At 31.0% G+C, this 22,381-nt stretch overlaps 5 protein-coding genes across 5 annotated transcripts; 3 read left to right on the forward strand and 2 right to left on the reverse strand.

Annotated features, from left to right (window-relative positions):
- Positions 1–11,087: 11,087 nt before the first annotated feature.
- EAE98_002140 (uncharacterized protein) lies at positions 11,088–12,108 on the reverse strand (the record flags this gene model as incomplete). Its single annotated transcript, XM_038949759.1, has 5 exons — positions 11,088–11,445; positions 11,508–11,577; positions 11,671–11,887; positions 11,946–11,954; positions 12,010–12,108. 5 exons carry the CDS (start codon positions 12,106–12,108, stop codon positions 11,088–11,090), a joined length of 753 nt encoding a protein of 250 aa, XP_038813498.1.
- A 1,189-nt stretch (positions 12,109–13,297) lies between these two features.
- Positions 13,298–14,768, reverse strand: EAE98_002141 (uncharacterized protein; the record flags this gene model as incomplete). Its single annotated transcript, XM_038949760.1, has 2 exons — positions 13,298–14,397; positions 14,513–14,768. 2 exons carry the CDS (start codon positions 14,766–14,768, stop codon positions 13,298–13,300), a joined length of 1,356 nt encoding a protein of 451 aa, XP_038813499.1.
- A 549-nt stretch (positions 14,769–15,317) lies between these two features.
- Positions 15,318–18,228, forward strand: EAE98_002142 (uncharacterized protein; the record flags this gene model as incomplete). Its single annotated transcript, XM_038949761.1, has 4 exons — positions 15,318–16,174; positions 16,365–17,275; positions 17,387–18,095; positions 18,148–18,228. Exons 1-4 carry the CDS (start codon positions 15,548–15,550, stop codon positions 18,226–18,228), a joined length of 2,328 nt encoding a protein of 775 aa, XP_038813500.1. The 5' UTR covers positions 15,318–15,547.
- A 592-nt stretch (positions 18,229–18,820) lies between these two features.
- EAE98_002143 (uncharacterized protein) lies at positions 18,821–19,466 on the forward strand (the record flags this gene model as incomplete). Its single annotated transcript, XM_038949762.1, has 2 exons — positions 18,821–19,338; positions 19,433–19,466. The coding sequence occupies 2 exons, from the start codon at positions 18,821–18,823 to the stop codon at positions 19,464–19,466; spliced, it is 552 nt and encodes a 183-aa protein (XP_038813501.1).
- A 96-nt stretch (positions 19,467–19,562) lies between these two features.
- On the forward strand, positions 19,563–20,576 carry EAE98_002144 (uncharacterized protein; the record flags this gene model as incomplete). The annotated part of the gene is made up of 1 exon (XM_038949763.1): positions 19,563–20,576. The coding sequence occupies one exon, from the start codon at positions 19,563–19,565 to the stop codon at positions 20,574–20,576; it is 1,014 nt and encodes a 337-aa protein (XP_038813502.1).
- Between the last annotated feature and the right edge of the window lie 1,805 nt (positions 20,577–22,381).

Here is a 22,381-nt window from a genome sequence, read left to right on the forward strand (position 1 = left end):
ATTATAGATAATAATAAAAAGAATTAAGCAAATATATGGTATATTGGATAAAAGACTATAATTCCTTTTTATATAATGGAAAACTAGAATCTGATATTTTAAAAGAATAAAATATTAGAACAAATATAAATTCCTTATCAAGATATAATTTTACCAAAATTTAGCAAAATTATATTAGGTTATATATCAATATTTTATATAAAAATAAAACAATCAAAATGCTTTTTTTAAATCAATTTAGAAATCTAATAAATAAAGAATCAAAAAAAAAAAGCGATTAGCTGGAAAAATATAGGAAATAGAATTCTTATTTATATTTATTAAAGAAATAAAAAATTATTTTATTTTTTGATTTAATAAAAAATTGAAAGTTTATTAATTAATTATTAAAAAACAAAAGGAAATTGATTTTAAAAAAATACTTTTTGTTTAAAAATAAGATTTATTATTTATATATTTACTAAATCGAAAAGGAGCTTTTATTTTTAATTAGATTTATATAGGATGTGTATAGGAGGAAGTAATCTCTTTATAGAAAATCCGGATTATCTTTTACAAAATATAATAGATATCTAATTTTCTAATTCTAAAAGCTTTAATTAAAACTATTTCGAAAATACTTTATAAGAAAATAAATCAAGGAATTTTCGAATATATAAATAGCTTTTATAGAAATCTATAATTTTTGATAAAAAAAAAGACTTCTAATATTTATTGATTTATAAATATAATAATAAAATTTAATAAATATTTAATTAGAAATATGAATTTATTTCCAAATACTAATATTTTTATAAAAAACTTTGTAGGATATTATGTTATATTTTTAATCAATTTTTTCTTAGGTTATGATTAGATTTTATTAGTTATGGAAAATTGTAATATAATTGTGTTTCAAATATCTCTTGGATTATTATATTATATTATATTATTTTAAGGTGTTATAAATTCTATTATTCAATTTTATAGAATTATTATAAAGATTTTAAATAATTTAATATCTAAAATAATAATATTATTTCTAGATAATATAGGGATAAAAAAACCCAAAACTAATTTCAACAATAAGAAAGTAATTTTTGGAATATAAAAATTTATTTTCAAATATATTTAAGAAATCAACAAAACTTTAGAATATATAAAAAAAGCTAAATATTCAATTAAAACAAAATTCAAATAATATTATAATAATATAAAAATCATTAAATATATAATTGATTTTGAGGGTTAGACTTCATAATAATTAAAGATTATCTGGATTTTAGATTAGTTTGAATCCAAAAATATTATTAAACTATAAATATTTCTGAAAATATATATATACTATTGTATATAAATTAAAAAATTTACTTAGAAAATAGAATTGTTATATCACTTATTAAAGAAAAATTAAAAATTTATTTAAATAAAAGAATAAATAAGAATTATAAAATTACTAAAAACTAAATTAATCAAATCTCTTATTCTAATACCATTAAATTACAGAGATACCTTAATTATTAAAATAATTATTTTAGGTGTAAACGCTAGTTTCGATAATTAAAGTATAATTTTAGATTAAAAACTTAATAGTAAATATATTATAATAAGATTTAAAAGTAGTTTATAAAATAATACCAAAAAAAACAATAATATTATAAAAAGAAAATATAGAGAAATACTCAAGATTCTTTGAAAATATAAATGCAATTTATATAGAATTCATTTTATTTTCGAAATCAATATTAAAATTCTTATTATTTAATTAAACAGAATTATAATAAACCTTCCAAGAGTACTAATAATAAAATAGATTATATAAATTAAATTCTTTAATTTTAAAGTTCGATACATAAAAGAAATAATTTATATTATAACAAATAGATTTTTCTATAAACCAAGTATATTATTTGAATTTTAATAGAAAAAAGCTTAAAATAATAATATTGATAAATAAATTATTGATAAATTTAATAATATTCAAGATATCCTTATCCCTTATAACTTTATTAAAAACTAACAAAATTATATATTAAAATTAATTTACAATAAGAATAATCAAGAAATAACCAAATATCTAATAATACTATAAAAATCTAAAGGAATAATAAAAAAGATCTTTAGAAATTTTAAAAGAGTTTTTGGTTTTTATATTTAAAACAATTGCCTTTTCAAAATTAATATTAAATAATTACCTCCAAGAAAAATGATTAATAATCAAAAAGAATAAAATATATTTATTAAAAATCTATATAAAGTATATAGGTATAAAGATATAGAAAGCACTTTCGATAAGGTATCTTATTTATATTATTAAATAGGAATATATAAAACTATCAAGAAATTCGTTAATTCCTATTCAAATTATTAATTTCGATAATTATATCTTCAAAAGAAATCCTTATATCCTATATAAATAAATACATATTAGCAAAAATATGATTTAGATATTATATATATACTTTCTAATAACAATTATAAATATCTTATATTACTAAAAGATAATTTATTAAAATAAATAGAAAATAAGGTGTTTCGGAATGTTACCTTATAAACTATAGCTGCTTTCATTTAGAATATTATTTATCAATATTTTATTTTTGATAAGGTTTTGATAAATAAAGGGTTGGAAAATAAAGTATATATAATATGTTTCTTGAAAAAGTATAGTATTCAATAAATACAAATTTCTATATATAATTTTAAAACAAATAATTAAATTGAAAAAGGTCATCGATTTATTATTGATAGATTATTTAAAATAATAAATAAAAAAAAAGGTTAATTAAGATATTTCAATATAATATTGTTTGTTAATAGAATTATAATATATCAATTAACTAATTTCATTTCATTTTATATGATTTATAATTGCTATTTAATACTGTCTATTAAAATAAGATTTTACACCTAGAGAATTCTTGATTGAAAATCTATAATAATTCAAGCAAAACTATTAATATTATGCTTTTAATAATTGGAAATATGGGATATTGATATAAAAGAAACTGTATTTCGAAAAAAGTATTATTATTTAAATAGGAAAGTATATTTTGATAAAGATAATAATATAATAAACAAAAATATTAAGGAAGGGGATATTATATTTCAATACAATTTGTAATCAAAAATTGATATATTATATAAAAGGAAGCTTATATACTAATAGCTTGAACCATATCGAGTAATAACTACTAATCTGAATAAAAGTGTTTATATTTTAGAAGAAATAGATAGTATTCTAATTAATAGAATCTATACAAATTCTTGTCTTAAGAAATTTATCAAAAAAGAAGGGGAATATCTACCCGTTTTTGAAAAAAAAAATAAAGAGGAAAATAATAATCAATCGAAATATAAAGATCTATTGAAAGCTTTATTAGAACTATACCAATTAGATTGTATAAATCAATACTTTGATAATATAAAAATAATAATGGATTATATATAAACAAGCAGAACTTTTTAAATAATAATAATTATTTTAAAAGGATTTAATCATATATTTGTAGAAATTCCAGTTATTAGTTTATTAATAAAAGCAGTGTTTTTTTTTATATAATAAAAAGAATAGATGTTTATCAAAAATTTAGATGGGGAAGGGTATTTGTTTTTGTTTTTATTGAAAATTTCAAAATCTTTTTTTTTTGAATCTTTTTTTTAATTATATTTTTTATTTCTTTCTATAAAGAATAAGAAAAATAAGATAAAGATATCTTTTATAAAAAAATAAATACCTTACCTTTTTTTCCAAGTTTGATTATTTATATTCATTTTATTCTTCCTATATCATATTAATCCTTTTTTTTTGACAATTTCCTTTTTTTTCTATTATAATTCTCTATTTCATCTAAAGAAAAACGTTTACTATTTATTTCAAAATGATTTTTTTTCTCAATTATTTCAAAAGTTTTTATAACTTTACTATTTTTTAACAAAGTTACCTTTTACACAGAAATCCTTTATAATAGCGAATTAATTTCAAGAAGATAATATTCCAAAACAATCCAAAAATCTGAATTTAATTATTTAATATTTGAATATCCAATTATAATATATATAATATAATATAATAATAATAGTCGGTAATATTTAATTAATTAATATATTGAATGTTTTTAAGATTATTCAAAAACTTTTCAAGGAATTTTAATATATAAAATTTACAGAATTCAATATTTGGACTGAAGTATAGAAAACGAAAGCTAATATTTTAACAAAAATAGTTATAGTATTTATTCTGAGAAACAATTTATATATTAAAGTATATATAATAATAAAGCAGATAAAAATCGATAATCAGGATATTTTTATATAAATTAAAAAAACCCGTAAGTTAAGACAAAAGGTTATTAGTAAGATTAGTTTATATTGAAATGGTTTTCAAAAAGGTATTGTATTTGTTATAATCCTTATTATAATTTATAAAACCAAATTTCAAAACAAATTTACTAAACTAATTAAAATAATTATTTTTAAGGTAATATTAGAATTAATTAATAGAGAATTTATATATAGATTAATAGTAAAACTAAAAGCAGGTATTTGGGTTAATAGATATTTAATATTTTTTGAATTCAAAAATATTTTTAGAATTTTTAATCAAAATCTTCCTAATATTATTTTCTAATAAAATAATGAGTAATAATATGCTCTTAATCTTTAATATAATATAATTAATATATTAAAAAAGGCTAATATAAACTATTCCGAGGATATTCTATTTATTAGAAATTCAATTATTAAATTTCTAGATATTTTAATTCCTTTATTCTCTAAAGATATTATTATTAATTTAGAAAGATGAAAAAGATTTAGTGTATTAATTATTAATAAGAATATTAAGTTTTTTTAGGAATACTTAATAGATAAAATTATGCCTCAATAAAATAATTTTTTAGAAAAGAAAGGTAATGATTTAGAAAATAAGGAAAATAAGAAAAAAGCAAATATTTTTTAATCTAAAGTTTATAAATATAGCCTGGAAATACTAAATTTCTAGAATTGATTTTATATATTTAAAGAAAAGTATATTATAAAACAAATTGGTTAATAAGTAATAATAATATTAATTAATCAAATATCTTTTAATCTTTATAAATACCATCTCCATCAATTTATTAATATCCTTGGCCTTAAAACGGCTTATATTAACTACAAGGAGCTAAGAAAATGTCTTCAATATGTATATAAAAACCGCGATTATATCAATAATATCTATATTTATATAAAGTATTTTTATTAATTCAAGGAAAGCTTTATAGTTAGTAAAGAGTAAAAAAACAAATTTCTCAGTATCCTCAAATTCAAATCTATTAACTAAAATGCTGTTATATTAATATTGATATAGATTCTTCTAATTAGATTAATTGATATTTACAAGATCGATGCTTATATATTAAAAGAACAATATCTCTATTTCTATAATAGTATATTTGGATTCTTGATTTAAAGATTTGTGAAAATATATTGTTATTATAACTACTATAAAAAGATAAACTTTGGTTTCGCTTATTATTGTTATTATTTTCTCTAGTAATAATCATACTAACGAGATTTAAAAATCTAACGAAATATTGTATTATAATATATAGATCGAGAGTTTTATTTAATCTTTATTCCCTTTTCTATAATTATTATATAATTCAGTAAAACTTTTAATTATATCTTTATGTATAGCAATACAAAACAACTATATATAAAAGACAATACAATATATATCAATAATCTTATTATATATATTATCCATTTAGTAAATAAAGAATTTAATAAATCGATATACAGAATTATTTATAATAGAATAAAAGCGAAAGCCGAGAAAGATATAAAATGATATAAACTTGTAAAAAAAACTTTTGAAAAGTTTAATAGATTTTTTGAAAAGGAATATTTTCAAGATATAATTTCGAAAAGAAATTATATAGATTATACTAAATTATTCAAGTTTAAATAATTCGATAAAAAGAGTAATATATCTTGGATTCTTATTATTAATAATAACCCGATAAGTTTCAAATTAAATATAAATAATTGAAATAATAGATTATTTACTATATTCATTATTCTATATATAATAACAAAACTAGTTTTGAATAATAGTTTAAATTTTATTTTTAAAAATGAAATGAAGTATAAAAATGTTATAGAAACCTACTGTAATCTGAAATTTATCTTTAATAAATACATTACCAGAAATAATTAGTATAAGATTCTTAGATTCCCAATTGAATATTATCTGATTATATAAAATCTTATTAAACAAGTTTTTATTAATGAATTTTTTTGGGACAATTTATTTATTCTTAATAAAGTAATAAAACTTTTTATTATAAATAATAAGAATTTCGATCTATAATATATAAAATATAGGAAAGTTATCAAAATTTCTTTTATACAGATATTTAATAATACTAAGATTGTTGAAAAAAACTATAGAAATAAGTTTTACTTTAAAATAATTAAAAATCTTTTAAAGAATGAGTGGGAGAATATGTATATTGAATTGGATAATAAAAAAGAAATCAAATCTATTTTGTTTAATGATAATAAAGATTTTAATCCAGATTCTAATCTAGATAATGAGTTTGAAAAAGATTTAAATTAAGATTCTAATTAAAATCCAGATTAGAATTTTGATATAAATTTGGATTGAGATTTAAATAAGCTTTCAAATACTTTAAAATGTAAGAGGTTTAGGTATAATAGGATCCTAAAGATAGATAAAGGACTGGAGTTTGGGATATAAAAGAAAATTCCCAAGTAATGTAAATAAAATAAGAGTACTGAAATTTCGAATTGACAAAATAATTGAATTCAATAAAAGGATTTAAAGATATTATTGAGCTTTTGAATTATTGATTCTTTATAACTTTATTAAAATTTAATAAAGTTATATTAGTTGATATTAAAAGTTAATCAACAAATTGCTATATTTAAAAGTATTGATATCTTTATTTTTCCTTATCTCATTCTTTTTATTTCTTTTTTTTTTAGAATATACTTTTTTTTTTTGATTTAATCAGAATAATTAAGTTTTTTATATAAAAAGAAATATAAGTGAAACTTAATACTAGTTATATAACCTTTTTCTATAACTAATATTTATAGATTTTCTTTATGTAATTTAGAGAAAAGTAATCAATTCCTACCTACCTTTTCATACATTTTGTGATATACTATATAGTATCTACTCCTCCTCTTCTTTGCCAGAGATACTACATCTCAATAACTTATCTGTGGTATTTATAAAGGACTACTTTATAACCCTACCACCTTCAACTCTTTTATAATACTTTGAAATTAATAATAATATTATTAATAACTATATTAATAATATTAGAGAAAAAAATCTGAATTAACTTATAAATTATAATTTGCAGTATTTCTATAATATTAGAATCAAAAAGAATTCTTTTTATTTCAATTTTTCCTATAGCCCTAAAATTTAATATAATTTATTTCTTCAAAAAGAAAATAAAATCCTTTAAAGCTTTAATTATCTTTTTCATTTTATTTATTCTTTAAATTATTAAAATACTTTTTTTTTCTATATCTTTTTAATTAGAGTAATAGATTCTAATATTTTATTAAAATCAGAATCCTTATTATTATTACTATTAAAAAGGATATATTAAGATTCAGATTCTATATATTATATTATCTAATAATATGTTTTATTCTAATTTATTATATTAAGTTATTTTATATTATATTTGATTATAATGATATATTTTTAAGAGATTTTGGATGATACATTTTTTAAAAAAAGTTTAATAATTTTATTTTTTATTAAAACTTTATTTTTAATAAATTATTATATAATTTAATTAAATTATTGAATATAATAACTGAAATTATCAATTCTTATCCTTTCTTTCTTTTTATACTTTTTGATAAGCTTTTATAAATAATCATAGGAGTATATCTTCTGAATAAGATTATTATTGAGATATTTTTTAAGAAAAATAGATTTGAAATGTTTTTTTTAATTCTATTTTTTTGTTTATTATTTCTTTATAGTTTTAATCTTTTTTCAAAATAAGTAATTCATTTAAAGAGATATATATATTCAAAAATTTTCAATTTATATTTAATAGTTTTAAAAAAAGTATTCCATTTCTTTATATTAATTAGTAGTATTGAAATCCTTGAATTATAGTATTTCAATTATTTTAAATAAAGAAATTGAAAACATAAGAGTTTTAAAGAAATAATTTAAGCAAATAATGAGTTGCTTAGTATTAAGATTTCCTTTTATCTGTTTTAAATTGAAATCTTTTTCAGGTTTTTTATTATTATTTATTTTTCGATTAGCTAGAGTTATAACTGGTTTTGAAAAGTTCTTTTCTTGATTATTAATATTGAGAATATCGATAACGAATAAAAAAATCGAAGATTTAGAATTTATAATAAATAATTTATTATCCCGAAATTTTATTCTAAAATCAAAAATAGATATATTATTAATTAATTATTATTTTATATATAATTATATTAATATAATATAAAAAGTAATTAAATAATTAAATGAACAATATTTCTGTATATAATATAAATACAGATTCTTTTATTCCCTTTTTTAATAATTTTATCAAAATTTAGTAAAGTCATATTCTCCAAAATTCCTATTCCCTTAAATCTTATAAGAAAAGAAAAAAGTAAAATTATAAGTTAATATTTTGTTATAAAAAGCTTTAATTACAGATTTCTTTTAAGAATATTTTTGAATATTCTAAACTTGAACTAAATAGATTGTTTCTGTAAGCAATTTTTTATTTAGATTTAATAATAACCTTTTTCTGATTTTATTATAAATAATTTTGAGTTTCTTAGAATAATCAAATTTTATTTAGATATAAGTGATATTAGAAAATATAAAGATTTTTCAGAAAATTTAAAATTCCCTATATTGAAATACAGGGAATAAATATTACCCAACCTTTTTTAAATCTATTTTATAAAAAAAAACTTTTTTTCTTAAAACTAACTGTTTATTCAGATTTCTATAAATATTGTCGAAAAGATTTCCATAAATTATTCTCGTAGTCTTTTTATAATAATAAAATATGATTTATTTATAAATAATTATATTTTATTTTAAATCTATATAAGGCTATAATTCGATTTTTGAAAAAAAAAAGTATATCTCTTTTTTTGTTTATTATTAAACTAATATTATTTGATTTTTTTATAATATTAAATAATTTCTTATTTTTCTATTTTTTATTAACTTTTTCAAATTAATAACTTTTTATTTTTTAAAATAATTTAAAAACTTAGATTTATATATAGCTTTCTAATCTTTTAATATTCTTTTTTTTATATAAATTATTAATATAAAAAAATAAAAGATAATAGGATTATAAAGTAATTTTTTATAAATATTATAAATAAATTATTAAAATATAATATTTTTAATAAAAAAGAGAAGAAATAAGTATTATATAGTATATTATAAAATATATAAGAAAGTGAATAGAAACTGATTGCTTTTCTTTAAATTATATAAAGAAGATCTATAAATACTAGCTATAGAAAGAGGTTATGTGACCAGTATCAAGTTTCGCTCACAATAGAATTTTGGTTTTGTTGACTTGTCCTGTTTCTGTTGGTTCGAGAAGGAGTAAAACATCTCCTTCGGGATCTGCAACTATTGTTTGTGTGGAGGCGGTTTGTGTAGAAGACATATTTATATTGCTGACTTGTTGAAGGTTGAGTAGGATAAAGAGTTGGGATTGTATAGTATATTGAATATGGTTGAGGTCTTATGTATTATACAAGAAAACTTCATGAAAAATATTGAAGGTATAAAGAAGGGTGGAAGCTGCTTGTTTATGAGAAGATGTGGAAGTGGAAGCAGATGGACTATCCGAGTCTATTTATGAGAATGGATTTAAACATTAGAATAACTAGGTATTGAAGAGGGTACTGTATTTGTTGCCTCGAAGCGAAATAAGTCAGTAGCCAAGCAAGAGATATAATAGGTTGATCAGTCAAATCAAGTGAATCTTTGGCAGCAATCTTCTGGCACATGATGAGCTTTGTGAATATATTCACATTTTTTGGCCCACTTAATTGAAGCAGTATCATTTTGGAGATCGGTTATCATGGATTCAAGATAGGTAGGATATTCTATCTAACTTGAAGGAAGATCTTGAGAAAGGATTGATAAATTCTTTCGAAAAGAATCTTCTCATTTTGCTTGTATATTGAATCTCTAACATAAAGATGTCTATACATTCTGAGAAGAGTTCTGGAGACTATCTAAATATAATCATTCAAATTTGGAAGTGGAAAAATGGAGGAAGTGAAATTGACGAGAAAGAAGAAAGAGGTTCTCTTTAAAGGTAAAGGTAAATATAAACACTAAACAATTTTAATTATATCGACTCATTAACAGAGTCATCAAACAACATGCCCTCAAGGAACAAACTCAAATTAGTTCTGATGTCTTCATTCATACAATAGCTGACTGGATTTGAATCTGCAAACAATATCTTCATGGTGTGTCCCTTGGGTTGTTTGAATATATAAAAACATGAAATCTGAGAAATTTGTTGATTACTAGATCCAATAAGAACGAGGAAATGAAGCTGAATGAATTTAAATTAGATTTTAGCAAGAGTTCATAGTTCTTTTTGCTAAATGAGAACAATTTACGCCGATTTGGAGTACAATATTCATTCATTAGGTATGTTCAACATATGTGATGACTCAAGTTAGTTAAACTTTATATACCCAATTAGCTTAGATTCGATAATGGCATCACTTTTATTATAATAACGTGTCATATTCTGTTTTCGTCTCACGGAAAGTGGTTGGAGGTCTCAATCAATGAATTCCTAATATTCAAAAGCTGTATCAAATAGAGCTTGCTGATTATAGATCCGATTAAATCACCGCCAAACCAATGTCATCAGTTTTCCTGCCAGTGAGATCATGGACACATAGTCACATCGATTCGATAATCTGAACACCAAAGCTAACATCAACATATGTACAAGTATATCGCATGTCCTACTCGCCCAACGATTTCTCTATTCACCAACACAAATATCATCACCACCCCACCCCATCCCCCGCTTACCATCATCCTCATCCCCTTCCATCTAGCACGTAAAGACCGCTGGTCCCGGAATCGTATATGGCTGAACCGCATACATATCATAAACAATTCCGGGATCCGTCGCCTTATAAACACCTGGAATTGCTACCTTACTACTAGGGCCCGTACTGGTTCCACTCCCCGTAACCTGTATCTGATGACAACTTGGATAAAATTGCACACCTGGATATGTCCACGCAGCATGCAATGCAAGAATTTCATGACGAACAATATATGAGCCAGCGGAGAGACAGGAGGGGATAGTGTAAGAGTAAGAATTTCCAGCGGTCTTTAGGGGGGTATCGCCCCAGACTGTGGTGTTGCCGATGCGTCCGGTGGCTTGGATTTTAAACCAAACGGCGCTGTGAGGGCATTATTAGTGAGAGGTAAGAAGTGAGATAGGAAGGCAGTGGGAAAAACCTACTCAGTGCCGGGGAGATAGTTACTACATCCTGCAGCGGGACATTTCGCCATGTAAGTTATCACTGGACCGGCTTCACAAATGTCAATTAGCATCTCTACATCTACTCAATGATCTTCTATATCTTCCTTTACAACTCAAAGAAAATTAAATCATAAGAACTTACAATGACTATCGGGCCATAGGGTCCATCTCAAACTAACCGTACTCCCAGCCGCAACCGGACCCGCAGTCAAACTCGCAGGTTTAGAGCCAACAATACCCCCTTCGGTATAACCACCACATTGAAGATCAATAAGCGTAAGATCAGTGATGGGGCCATTGCCCTGGACTGGACGAATGATGCGTGGGGGTGGTGTAGCATAGTAGGGATCGGAATTTGGCTTTGGAAGAGGAGACTACGTCAATAGGATACATGTTGGCAGTTTGACAGGGACTTACTTGATAACCCTAGATAAGATTTGTTAGCTTTAATCTCATGTCTGATTAAGAAGGAAAAGCTTACAGTATACAGAATCCCATTAATCGTTACATTGTCCACATATCCATGAGCCGCGACCGTCGCCACAAAAACGAGAAGATTTGAGAAAGTTTTCAAATGCATCGTGACTCTTTGAAGCAAGCGAGCAAGTACAGAAGGAGAACCGAATTTTCAAGATCCAGACTTACACAAAGACTCATATATTAACGAAGCACCTTGAAGAAAAATGAAGGAAATTAACACATGATGCATCTTCAACGTCCAACGGCCCGCAGTTCCAATATCCCCAAAGCTTGCTTCAGCTAACCCTTTATCTGAATATCTCCCAAGACAATGCAAGAAATTCAATGATAAGAAGCACACATCCCAACTCACATCTACAAGAAGAAGAAAAAATACACCGTCGGCCAGTCTAGCCGCCTCTCTCGTGACACTCATCTTTCCACGAACAAGCATTCGCTATACCCCAAGCGCAAGAAAACATGGGAAATATTCTCCTGCAATTCACTCTATTTCCACCAGATTTCTCCTCTCACAATGACATTTTTTAGGATTGTAGGAGATAGATTCCGATAATATATTACACCGAGTCAGATGCCGCTTGGCGCGTTTCGCTTAGACGATTGTGTGACTATAATAACTATAGGCTAAATTTCATGATAGTCTTGGTTCTTTGAAAAATTGAAGTTTGACTGAACTGGATTGGATCGATCAGGCGTTTCTCGTCTTGTTTCTTTTCAGGTGACGTGGAACTGTCCGTGTTGTGTGTTGTGGAATCTGGGGTCATTAGTGTGGCTCTAGAGATATTACATTGCCAAGCGATTCGAATTTGGGGTTCTGTACAGGTTGTTCTAGGCTGTTTACAATGCATTAGATATCTTTCTTGTCTTTCGTGTTTTGATTTTTCCCTATTAAGTTATGAGATGCCTTTCACCCTATAATCACTCTTTCTCTTCACGCTGGGCTTCACTGCTTTTCCATTCAATCATCCATTTAAAGTATTCAATCTCCCTGTAGAAAAATAATAAAAATGCAGATTATGTCATTAAAATGTCTATTCTAAAGAAAATCATAGAAAAATGAGGAGAGAAATCGTGAATTGTAGTCGAAACCCCCATTAGCGTGTTTCCACACAATACAATAGCAACCGTCCTTGGGTATCTGTTGCGCCGCATATAAAATCAATCAATCTAGACATGTATAAAGTGGAGAATGTCGATGGCCGTAAACAATAAAACATTCGAATTTTCATCCTTCCCTATCCGCCAAAGCAAAATAGCACTTTTCGTTTCTGGTCCCGTGAATTCATGAATCAAACCCTCTTCAAAATTCCGCCTTCCACAAATTTGATCACGAGAACAAATAATCCACCAACCAACACCACGACACCACTAAAGTCCGAAACTTGATCAAAAGAATGGTAATGTTCGACAAGTGCACCATTGATAGGTGGACCAATCAAAGCTGCAAATGCCGTGACGAACATGCCCATTCCCATATAGGTTCCGATGTTCTGAGGGTTCTTAGGGACCATTGCAAGACATAAAGTCACTAGTGAAACGATTGCCCCAGAACAAAATCCATAGATGGCCGCAAAAACGATGATACCGGCACTGGACGTAATACTTTGCCAGCAAAATACTAGTATTCCAGTAGAAACGCCGACTGCACACAACATATTCAGTCGACCAATCTTGTCTGCCAAAATACCAGGAATAACACGACCAAAAAATGAAGCGCCATTCAGTATTGAAATGAGATATGAAGCTAACTCTGTGCTCATCCCATACTGAACGGCATAAGATGGGAGGTAGAAGATAGGAATAAATACGCCGAGCATCATCAAGAAAGCCGAGACCAGTAAAGTGATATAAGGAAGCTCCTTGAATGCCGCTGGAAGGAAAAATGATTTTTTTCGAGGGGGTAATCGCGCTCGGATAGTCGTGCAAGAGATTCCAAGGACTGCAAGCATGATGAACCCAATGATCCGAACACTCCATCCGAATCCCAATTTTGGGTTCGCAAACATTTTTGCTAGGGCAATTGGAAATATAACGCCTCCCACTGAAGACCCAGCGACTGTAATGCCCATTGCCGCGCCTCTCTTTTTATTAAAGTATTGACCAACAGCTGTCATTCCAGGTGCCATTGTCATGCCAGTAGCTACTCCACCGAGGATCCCTTGTGTAAGCATGAATTGATAGTACTCCTTGCAGAGACTAGTCATCATGACGCTAAAAACATATAGAAGAGCAGCAGGCCATATTGTTCTTCCTCCATAACGATCGAAAAGTGGGCCGCCGACGGCACTTCCGCTAAAGAGAAAGAATACCTGGAGAGATCCAATCCACGATATATCGGAAGGGGTTCGATGAGAGAGTTGATGGGTTTGGTAGTATTCTTGGTAAACACCTAAGTAAATGGTTAGTTGTCGCTAATTTTCAAACCGGCGCTATTTTTAAAGGAGAGACAATGGTTGAACAATCTTGAGACATCAACAAGAGTTGTAAGATTCGGAAAGACCTACCGAAAGCATTTATATATCCAAATGTACAGAATAAAACTCCAGCTGCTCCTGCTGCTACAGACCAAGCCCTTGCTCCCCCATCAGGGAAATCCATAATAAACGCATTTTGCTTTTTGGCTTCGCTTTGAGTCGCTTCTAATCTCTCGTTCTTGGTTTCCGCCTTCTCCACTGATCTCTCGATGTCAACGTCGGAATCTACGGGTCTGCCAGTGCTTGTGGGGTCATTCTTAGCCTTATGGGTTTTGGTGGATTCCATTGTGGATAGGAAAATGCGGATGCCGTACTTCGCGTCGATTGTTTTGTAAGCAGGGATGATACGGAAATTGGTACTTTCTTGGTATTGCGTCCAATTTTTGATGGAGCTGCGAAGGTCAAAGTTTAACAAGTTATTATTTGTGAGTTTGTTGATGGCACTATAGGTTTTGATACAGATCAATCACCCATCCTCTATATCTACTTTCTACCATTGTAAGATGGCGGCAAGGGTGTGGACATAATCGACGACGACGCCGATCCTCCCTCTTTCCCCCGTCCCCTTCATTGAGTCTAACGGGAATGATGAGAAATACCTACCTATCACGGACAATTCTTTAAATCCGGAAAGAGCGAGCCGGGCTCTCACGGCTCTCTACAGTATCCGCCACGAGATGTCTTAGTAATCCCCACCATGACCGTTCTGGTGTTAGCTCTTACTTTTTATCGCCCGGTATATCGGGTGAATGGATCAATGTCCGAAATTCTTATAAACAATCCGCTTATCTCCGCTCATTGCATCGTATGAGCACGACTCTTTTTTCCCTTATAATCTCATCTCGGTCTTTTCATTATTTCTTTTTCAATTCAACTCAATATACCGTCGTAAATCCGTACAGCCTCGACATACCTACGCCTTTCTGGACAGGATCTGGTTGTAAACTGTTTGCGTGCTTTACATACCAATCAGTTCCCGTTTCAATCTACGAATTGACCGTCTCAATACACCGTCGGAATTAATTACCTCCGTCAAAAGCATCCAATTCAGTTCGAATCTTTACGATGGACATCAATTCCATCGTATTACAAACGTCAAGAATAGAAGGGAATCATCCTCTGCCTCCTACTCAACCCCGGAAACGTCGCAGGCCAGCCTTGTCCTGTATACAATGTCGACGTCGGAAGATAAAATGTGATCGAAGCATGCCATGTGGTCAATGCATCTCATCAAAGACCTCAGCATGTCAATATAGCTCCGATCCAGCTCCACAGTCTAAAAGACCCCGGGTCAATGGGAACGGCCAATACCCTGCTACACCTTCAACTATAGGTCACAGTCCCGGAAGTACCACCCATGCATCACCAAACTGCAATGGTGGTACAGATAATGTAACCAATGGTGTCCCATCGGACTCTACAAACATCTGGGCTGAAAGAACCCCTATCGTTGAAGGGTTACTTCCACTTCGTGGACAGGCTGTTGTACCACATCAACCCCCTTCGGATCCAACTGTACAAGCTCTCCTAGACAGAGTACATAAGTTAGAACAGATAATATCTGAAACTGATGCTATGAATGATGGCCCAAATCTGCTTCACGCTTCATACGTCAGAGGCCCTAGCTTGAGGGGAAGTCTTTCCAAAACAAGATTCTTTGGGCAAAGTCATTGGATAAACTCGATTGATCAAGTAGGTTAGCATATTATAACTTTTCCTGGTTCCTTCCATTTCATCTCAATGCCGCAGAGTCTCTTCTTGCTTCTATCTACCGTCTCTTCCCACTTGCTCCGCTTTGAACCATGACGTTTGCGTTCGCTCAAAACTGATATTTTACCTCAATCATCACTAATTACGTTAACAATTGCTAATGTGTTTAAAGTCTAAACATCTGACCAAACTCAAAGAGCTTGGGCCATTAAGCAAGGGGGGAGAAGTTTACGATCTATTGAACAAATGCAAGGCATTGGGTAAAAAGGCAAAAGAACTCGGAGGTGCGAAATCATCAGTACCAAGTGGGTACCGCGATTATATCCCGGACAAGGAGACTTCGGATCGTCTCGTCAATGCATATTTTCGAACTTTTGAATCCGCCTATCGTATTTTACATATTCCAACATTTGAAGAGGAATATGCATTGTATTGGAAGAATCCTGCGGCAGCGGATATGGCTTTTGTCATAAAATTGCTACTCGTGATGGCCATCGGAACAAGCTTTTACGAAGATCCTATACAGCCCAGTTCTTTACATCCCAAAGCTCAACATTGGATTGCTGCGGCTCAAGCTTGGGTTTCAGCACCATCCGAAAAGCATCGTCTTAACATGGTGGGTCTACAAATCCATTGTCTACTTCTTCTAGCTCGTCAAGTAAAATCCGTTGGGGGCGATCTCACATGGATTTCTTCTGGTTCTGTCTATCACTTGGCCATGTCCTTAGGTCTCCATCGTGATCCGGTGCACTTTCCCAAGATGGGTCCATTTTATGCAGAGATGCGGAGGCGACTTTGGGCAACAGTTTTAGAATTTTCTTTACAGTCAAGTCAAGATCTTGGAATGTCGCCTTTAATCAATACACAAGATTATGATACGGAGCTACCAGCAAATATCGATGATTCGGAAATTAGTGAAACGACCAAAAAAGCACCAATGTCAAAACCTATAACGACGTTTACTCGAACTTCAATTCAAATATCACTTATGAGGACCTTCTGTACGAGGCTCGAAATAGCAAAGGCCGTCAATAGCTTCAGAAATGAGATCTCATACGAAGATACATTGCGCCTAGGATCTACGTAAGTACTCCCTCTTAGGAATTCGTGATTCGAGATACATTTCGTTATATGCAAGTTTATACTGGTCGAGGAATTTGTAGATCTTAAGGGACTAATGATTATCACCTTTAGGCTCTCAGCAGCAAGTCGTTCTAGCTCCGCTTTACTACAGTCATTCCTTAGATCCAATTCTGAACCAAAGCCAAACCCTTTCCAAATTAAGTTGCATGACTTCTACACGACCCATTTCCTCTTAGCCTTGCATAAGCCTTATGCAATCAAAGCCAAGGTCAATCCAACCTATTATTTCTCTCGAAAGGTCTGCCTCGAAACCTCTTTATCTCTACTTGGGCCAGCAATATCACTCCCGGAGCAATCAAACTTATCTCAGCCTGATGATTGGACCCTACTTACCTGGACCGCATCCGGTATCACAAGGGGGACTTACATACATGCACATATAAGTATTGGCTTGGAACTAAACCAACAACTTGAAGAGGACCCTCCACTATCTTTATCAATCAACCCACCTCCTCCTCAACAGGTAGAACTTCTACGTGTACTCCGTAGTGGGCGCGATTGGTCCACTAATCGAATAATGAGAGGCGATACTAATATCAAAGGACATGTGTTCGTATCTTGTCTTTGCGGTCAGGTTGAAGCTCTTCAGAAAGCTGCTCCTGCTGATGAGGGAATCATAACCGAGGCTCGGAAGAGTGTGAATCATTGTTTACAATTGATGACGGATAAATACAAAGAGCAGGAAACGCAGACAAGTGCAGAAGCAAATCGCAATCTATCGATGAATTCCGGTCTTAACGGTGTTGACTGGGACGCAATGGTAAGTCTTCTTCTTGTATCTAACATGATGATCAGGTACTAATTCTTTCTAGATGCAAGATTCAAATGTCGACTTCGAATTGCCAGGAGAATGGGTCTTCTCTGGATGGGAGGATGGTAATTTTTTGATTTGATATGATCGACCCATTAAGTTGTATGATTAGTTGCATGTTAGAACTGAGCCTTGACGGAGGAAACGATTATAGACTAGGATTTTCATTATCTCCTACCTGGTTGCTCATAATAGCGCACATTTTTTCAAAATTCATTTATCTACAAGAAGCTTCTAGGGGACGAAGAGACAAGCAACAAAGTATAGCATTTTGATTCAGATAAAGATATGGACACTCCAATATTTGATCGGCGCTCGGAAAGAAATTCGATTTTACACAATTGGTCACCTAGTATGCTACATTGGTCCTTCGAAGTCACATGCAGTAAGCGCGATTTAATTATTGACTAGCCCCTTCCTGTTTACTGTTTACCGAGAACACACTCCCATCTTAATTTGGAGTATGTTGGTGAGCCGGGTAAAAGCGTAATAAATGTTTGTATTGCTTCGCCGCAGACCGACGGCGAAACTACTGTTGTGTCCAATTCCTACTCGACTACAAATATCCTCCGACCTAGGCAGTTCCAATTCTTCTGTAATAAAGCAACGAGATTCTTTATGTTTCATTTAAATGTCACAAAGTTAAAAGTTTCCAGCACATATTCCAATTTAACATGAACGAAGAGGCACTATCATTCCCTGAACAAGGGAATTCGGATTCCCACCCGGAGCCGCACCCCACCAAACGACACGGCTGGCAATTTTGGGCCATCTTTCCAGGCTTGTGTCTTGCATCCGTATTGTGTGCACTCGATTCCACAATCTTATCAACCGCTTTACCAACCATTACAGCCGATTTGAATTCATCATCAAGCTACGTTTGGATAATCAATGCTTATACAGTTACTTTTACTGCGATACAGCCATTTTACGGACAATTTGCTGATATTTTTGGGCGAAAAAGTGCCACTATAATAGCAATATGTTTTTTCCTGCTGGGTAGCGGTATTTGCGCCGGGGCAGGTCATACTAGTATGCTGATTAGCGGACGAGCAGTTCAAGGGCTTGGGGGAGGTGGCTTAAGCATCTTGCCAGCAATGGTAGTTTGTGATTTGGTTTCTTTGAGAGAGAGACAGAAATATACTGGTTTGATCTATGGAGCGTTTGCTATTGGCACTTTCATTGGGCCCGTGTGAGTGGTGATTCCATAATTATCAATTCTTACAAATTGTTCTTACCGGGTTGATGCCTTCGTCATCTGAATGCTAACGCATCCTCTTTGCTAGAGTCGGAGGCTCAATGGTCGAACACATTGGATGAAGATGGATTTTCTGGCTAAATTTGCCCATCGGAGGACTGGCCCTACTTTCAGTGATCTTGTTCTTTCGAGTTTCCCACGTCCGTTCTGGGCCAACCATGTCAAACCTAGGAAAGATTGATTACTTTGGTAACACATTATTGATCGGAGCAATTACCTCGATTCTGATTGCGTTGTCGGGTACCGATGTGGAAAGACCATGGGAATCTTGGCAGAGATTGGTGCCACTGTTATTGGGTTTTATGGCTCTACCCTTATACATGATTTTTGAGAACTCGCCATTTTGCAAGCAACCCACAACTCCCTTGCGACTATTCTCTCATAGAACATCGTCTTTAGCTTTTTTGCTCACATTTCTTCATGGAATACTCTTATACTGGGCCAGCTATTTTCTTCCCGTTTACTTTCAAGCCGTCTTGAAAGATTCTCCGCAGGAATCGGGGGTCCATACTCTTGCAGCAGCCATACCAATGGTTCCGTTTGGCATTTTAGGCGGGTTTTGGATTGCTAAAGTGGGACATTATAGACTCAATCAAATCCTAGGGTTTGTACTTGCTACTATCGCCATTGGATGCTTCAGCATTCTAAATCAAAAGTCTTCTACAGCCGTTTGGGTGATACTGCAGATAGTTTTCGCAGCCGGTGCTGGAATTGTGCTTACAGCTACATTACCTGCAATACAAGCACCGCTCCCAGAATCTGACGTCGCGACTGCGACTGCAACATGGGGATTTATTCAAAGTTTGGGATTTGTTTGTGGTGTCGCCATACCTTCCAGCATCTTCGAAGCTAAATTTAGAAGTATGATTTACACCATTGATGACGATAGTTTGAAGAAGATGTTCAGAGCTGGAGGTGCTTATGAGCATGCTTCGAAGGCATTTATCACATCTTTGTCAGAGGAGTTGCAAACGCAAGTTGTGAAACTATTTGTGGTCAGCTTGAAGCTTGTGTGGGAGGTTGGATTGGCATTTGCTATCTTTGGATTACTCGCATCTTTTTTTGTGCAAGATATTGAGCTGAGGAGTAACCTGGAGACAGATTTTGGATACGGAGGAGAGACTGAAGCTACCAAAACTGAAAAGTCTCCAGCTGATCTTCTGCAATTGTAAGCTAATGTAGACCTTTAGTGTGTGGCTCATTTTTGTGTTGGAATGGGAGAAACCTGAGGTCTAGGATTTGTTTTACTTATTTTGTATGTGAGGGAAGAAGATACTTATGTGACAAGTTCAAAGAACATGGAGCGAAGCCTTATTCCTGTGGAAATCAAAGGCCAGAGGTTTGATCAAGATCAATGTCGCCTAGTATTTATTTTTAGAGATGGATTGAGACGTGCAACAAAAGAGACAGAATGTATCTCTCGCATGATAATTTTGAATAATATGGTATTCCAGACGGGTCGTTTATCATGCTACGGCCATGCTGTGGAAACATTTATTAGAATTGACGCGCGGTTGAGGCTGATGAAAATTAGCTTGACTGCTGACTTACAGGCGGAAACCTGTAGATGTTCATTTAGGCAGTACCGATCCTCAGCCTGGTCTTTGAAGGAATGTCTGCATTAAATTCCGGTAGAGATATTAATATGAGGTAATAAATATGTCAGCCTTGTGGTCCGTCGGTGGTTCTTTGGGCCACAGGGCCCCTGCATTAATTCTGCCTTGATTAACGTCATGTTTTATTTTTGTACTGCGTACTATGTAAATTTTTAGCGCTTCTGCTTCTGGTTTCTTGGTGTCTATTGGGATTTGTACTGTTGAGCATCGACAGGTGAGATGGATATACACTGCCTGAATTGTTTTGGTAATGACTTTTGTTGCATGTCTAGTTTTAAAATTCTATTAATATAGTTTTTGAGAGTGGCTGTGATGTCCAAATCTCTGTACCTGTGGTCTTGTAGCATTTCATACTGTTGTGCCGTATCGATTGCTCAATGGCATGACATGTTGCTCGGATAGAGAGAACTCGGAGGTTCGCTTCTTAGGGTCATATATTCTTTGAGAAGCTCACGAGTATCTGTCGCAAACATAGGTTCATTAGGAAAGTTTCGAGGACCTTTGCGGTACAAAGCTTCACATTGCTAGGGATTACTTTCAACAACGAACTCAAGTCATCTACGTTTCCTCATCCCCTAAATCACCCCACCCTATTTACTATCCATCTTCCAATCTGTCCGGCCAAACCATGACTCTTAAATCACATCAATACCAATTGTAAAGATTTGTTGCACATCGTACATTGGGGCTCTAAAAATACCATTTTTACCTCACTTTCTCTTCAGTGAACGTGCCTTCCATCTTACTCTCGCTTAACCTTATCGACTTCTCCTCGTAAGATTGTTTTACAAGCGAATCTTATCGAAGCTAAATTTAGAGATGTTGTAACTAAGAATACAAAAAGTGTAGGATCATGCATATCATCAAATGTTCGAGAAGCCTCATGTTCGTTTCGATAAGCGCTGTGGTGGAGGTGACTAGGTGGAGGAGGGTGTTGATGAAAGTGGGGTGAACAGGCTTCAGGGTGAGGATTGTGGGGAACGGGGTTTCGATGAATCGATTAAAGGGGTGCGTCTGCTGTTGTTTATTTTTGGTATTTTGTAAGCACTTTAAAATAGTCACTTCACGGAGTGCAAATTTTGTGTAAAACTGATGTGCTGAGAAATTCTAGATGGCTGAATATTGTTCTTTTCAGATAACGTGACAGTCATGTGATATCTCGTGAACAAATTCATCTACCTTCCAGCACACTGTCCTATTGATCCAGCCACAACAGCACAGAAATTTGGATACTACATCTCTAGGCTATTCTAACACTTCGCCAGCAGATGAACCAAGACTGTGTTGAAGTAATATCCCCACTTTATTATTTACCAGTGTTCAAGACTGAGTGATCAGAGAAAAACTGTTGGGTGTCCAAA

The sequence above is a fragment of the Botrytis deweyae genome (genome assembly GCF_014898535.1).
Source record: "Botrytis deweyae strain B1 chromosome Unknown BDEW_004, whole genome shotgun sequence".
Lineage (NCBI taxonomy): Eukaryota > Fungi > Ascomycota > Leotiomycetes > Helotiales > Sclerotiniaceae > Botrytis > Botrytis deweyae.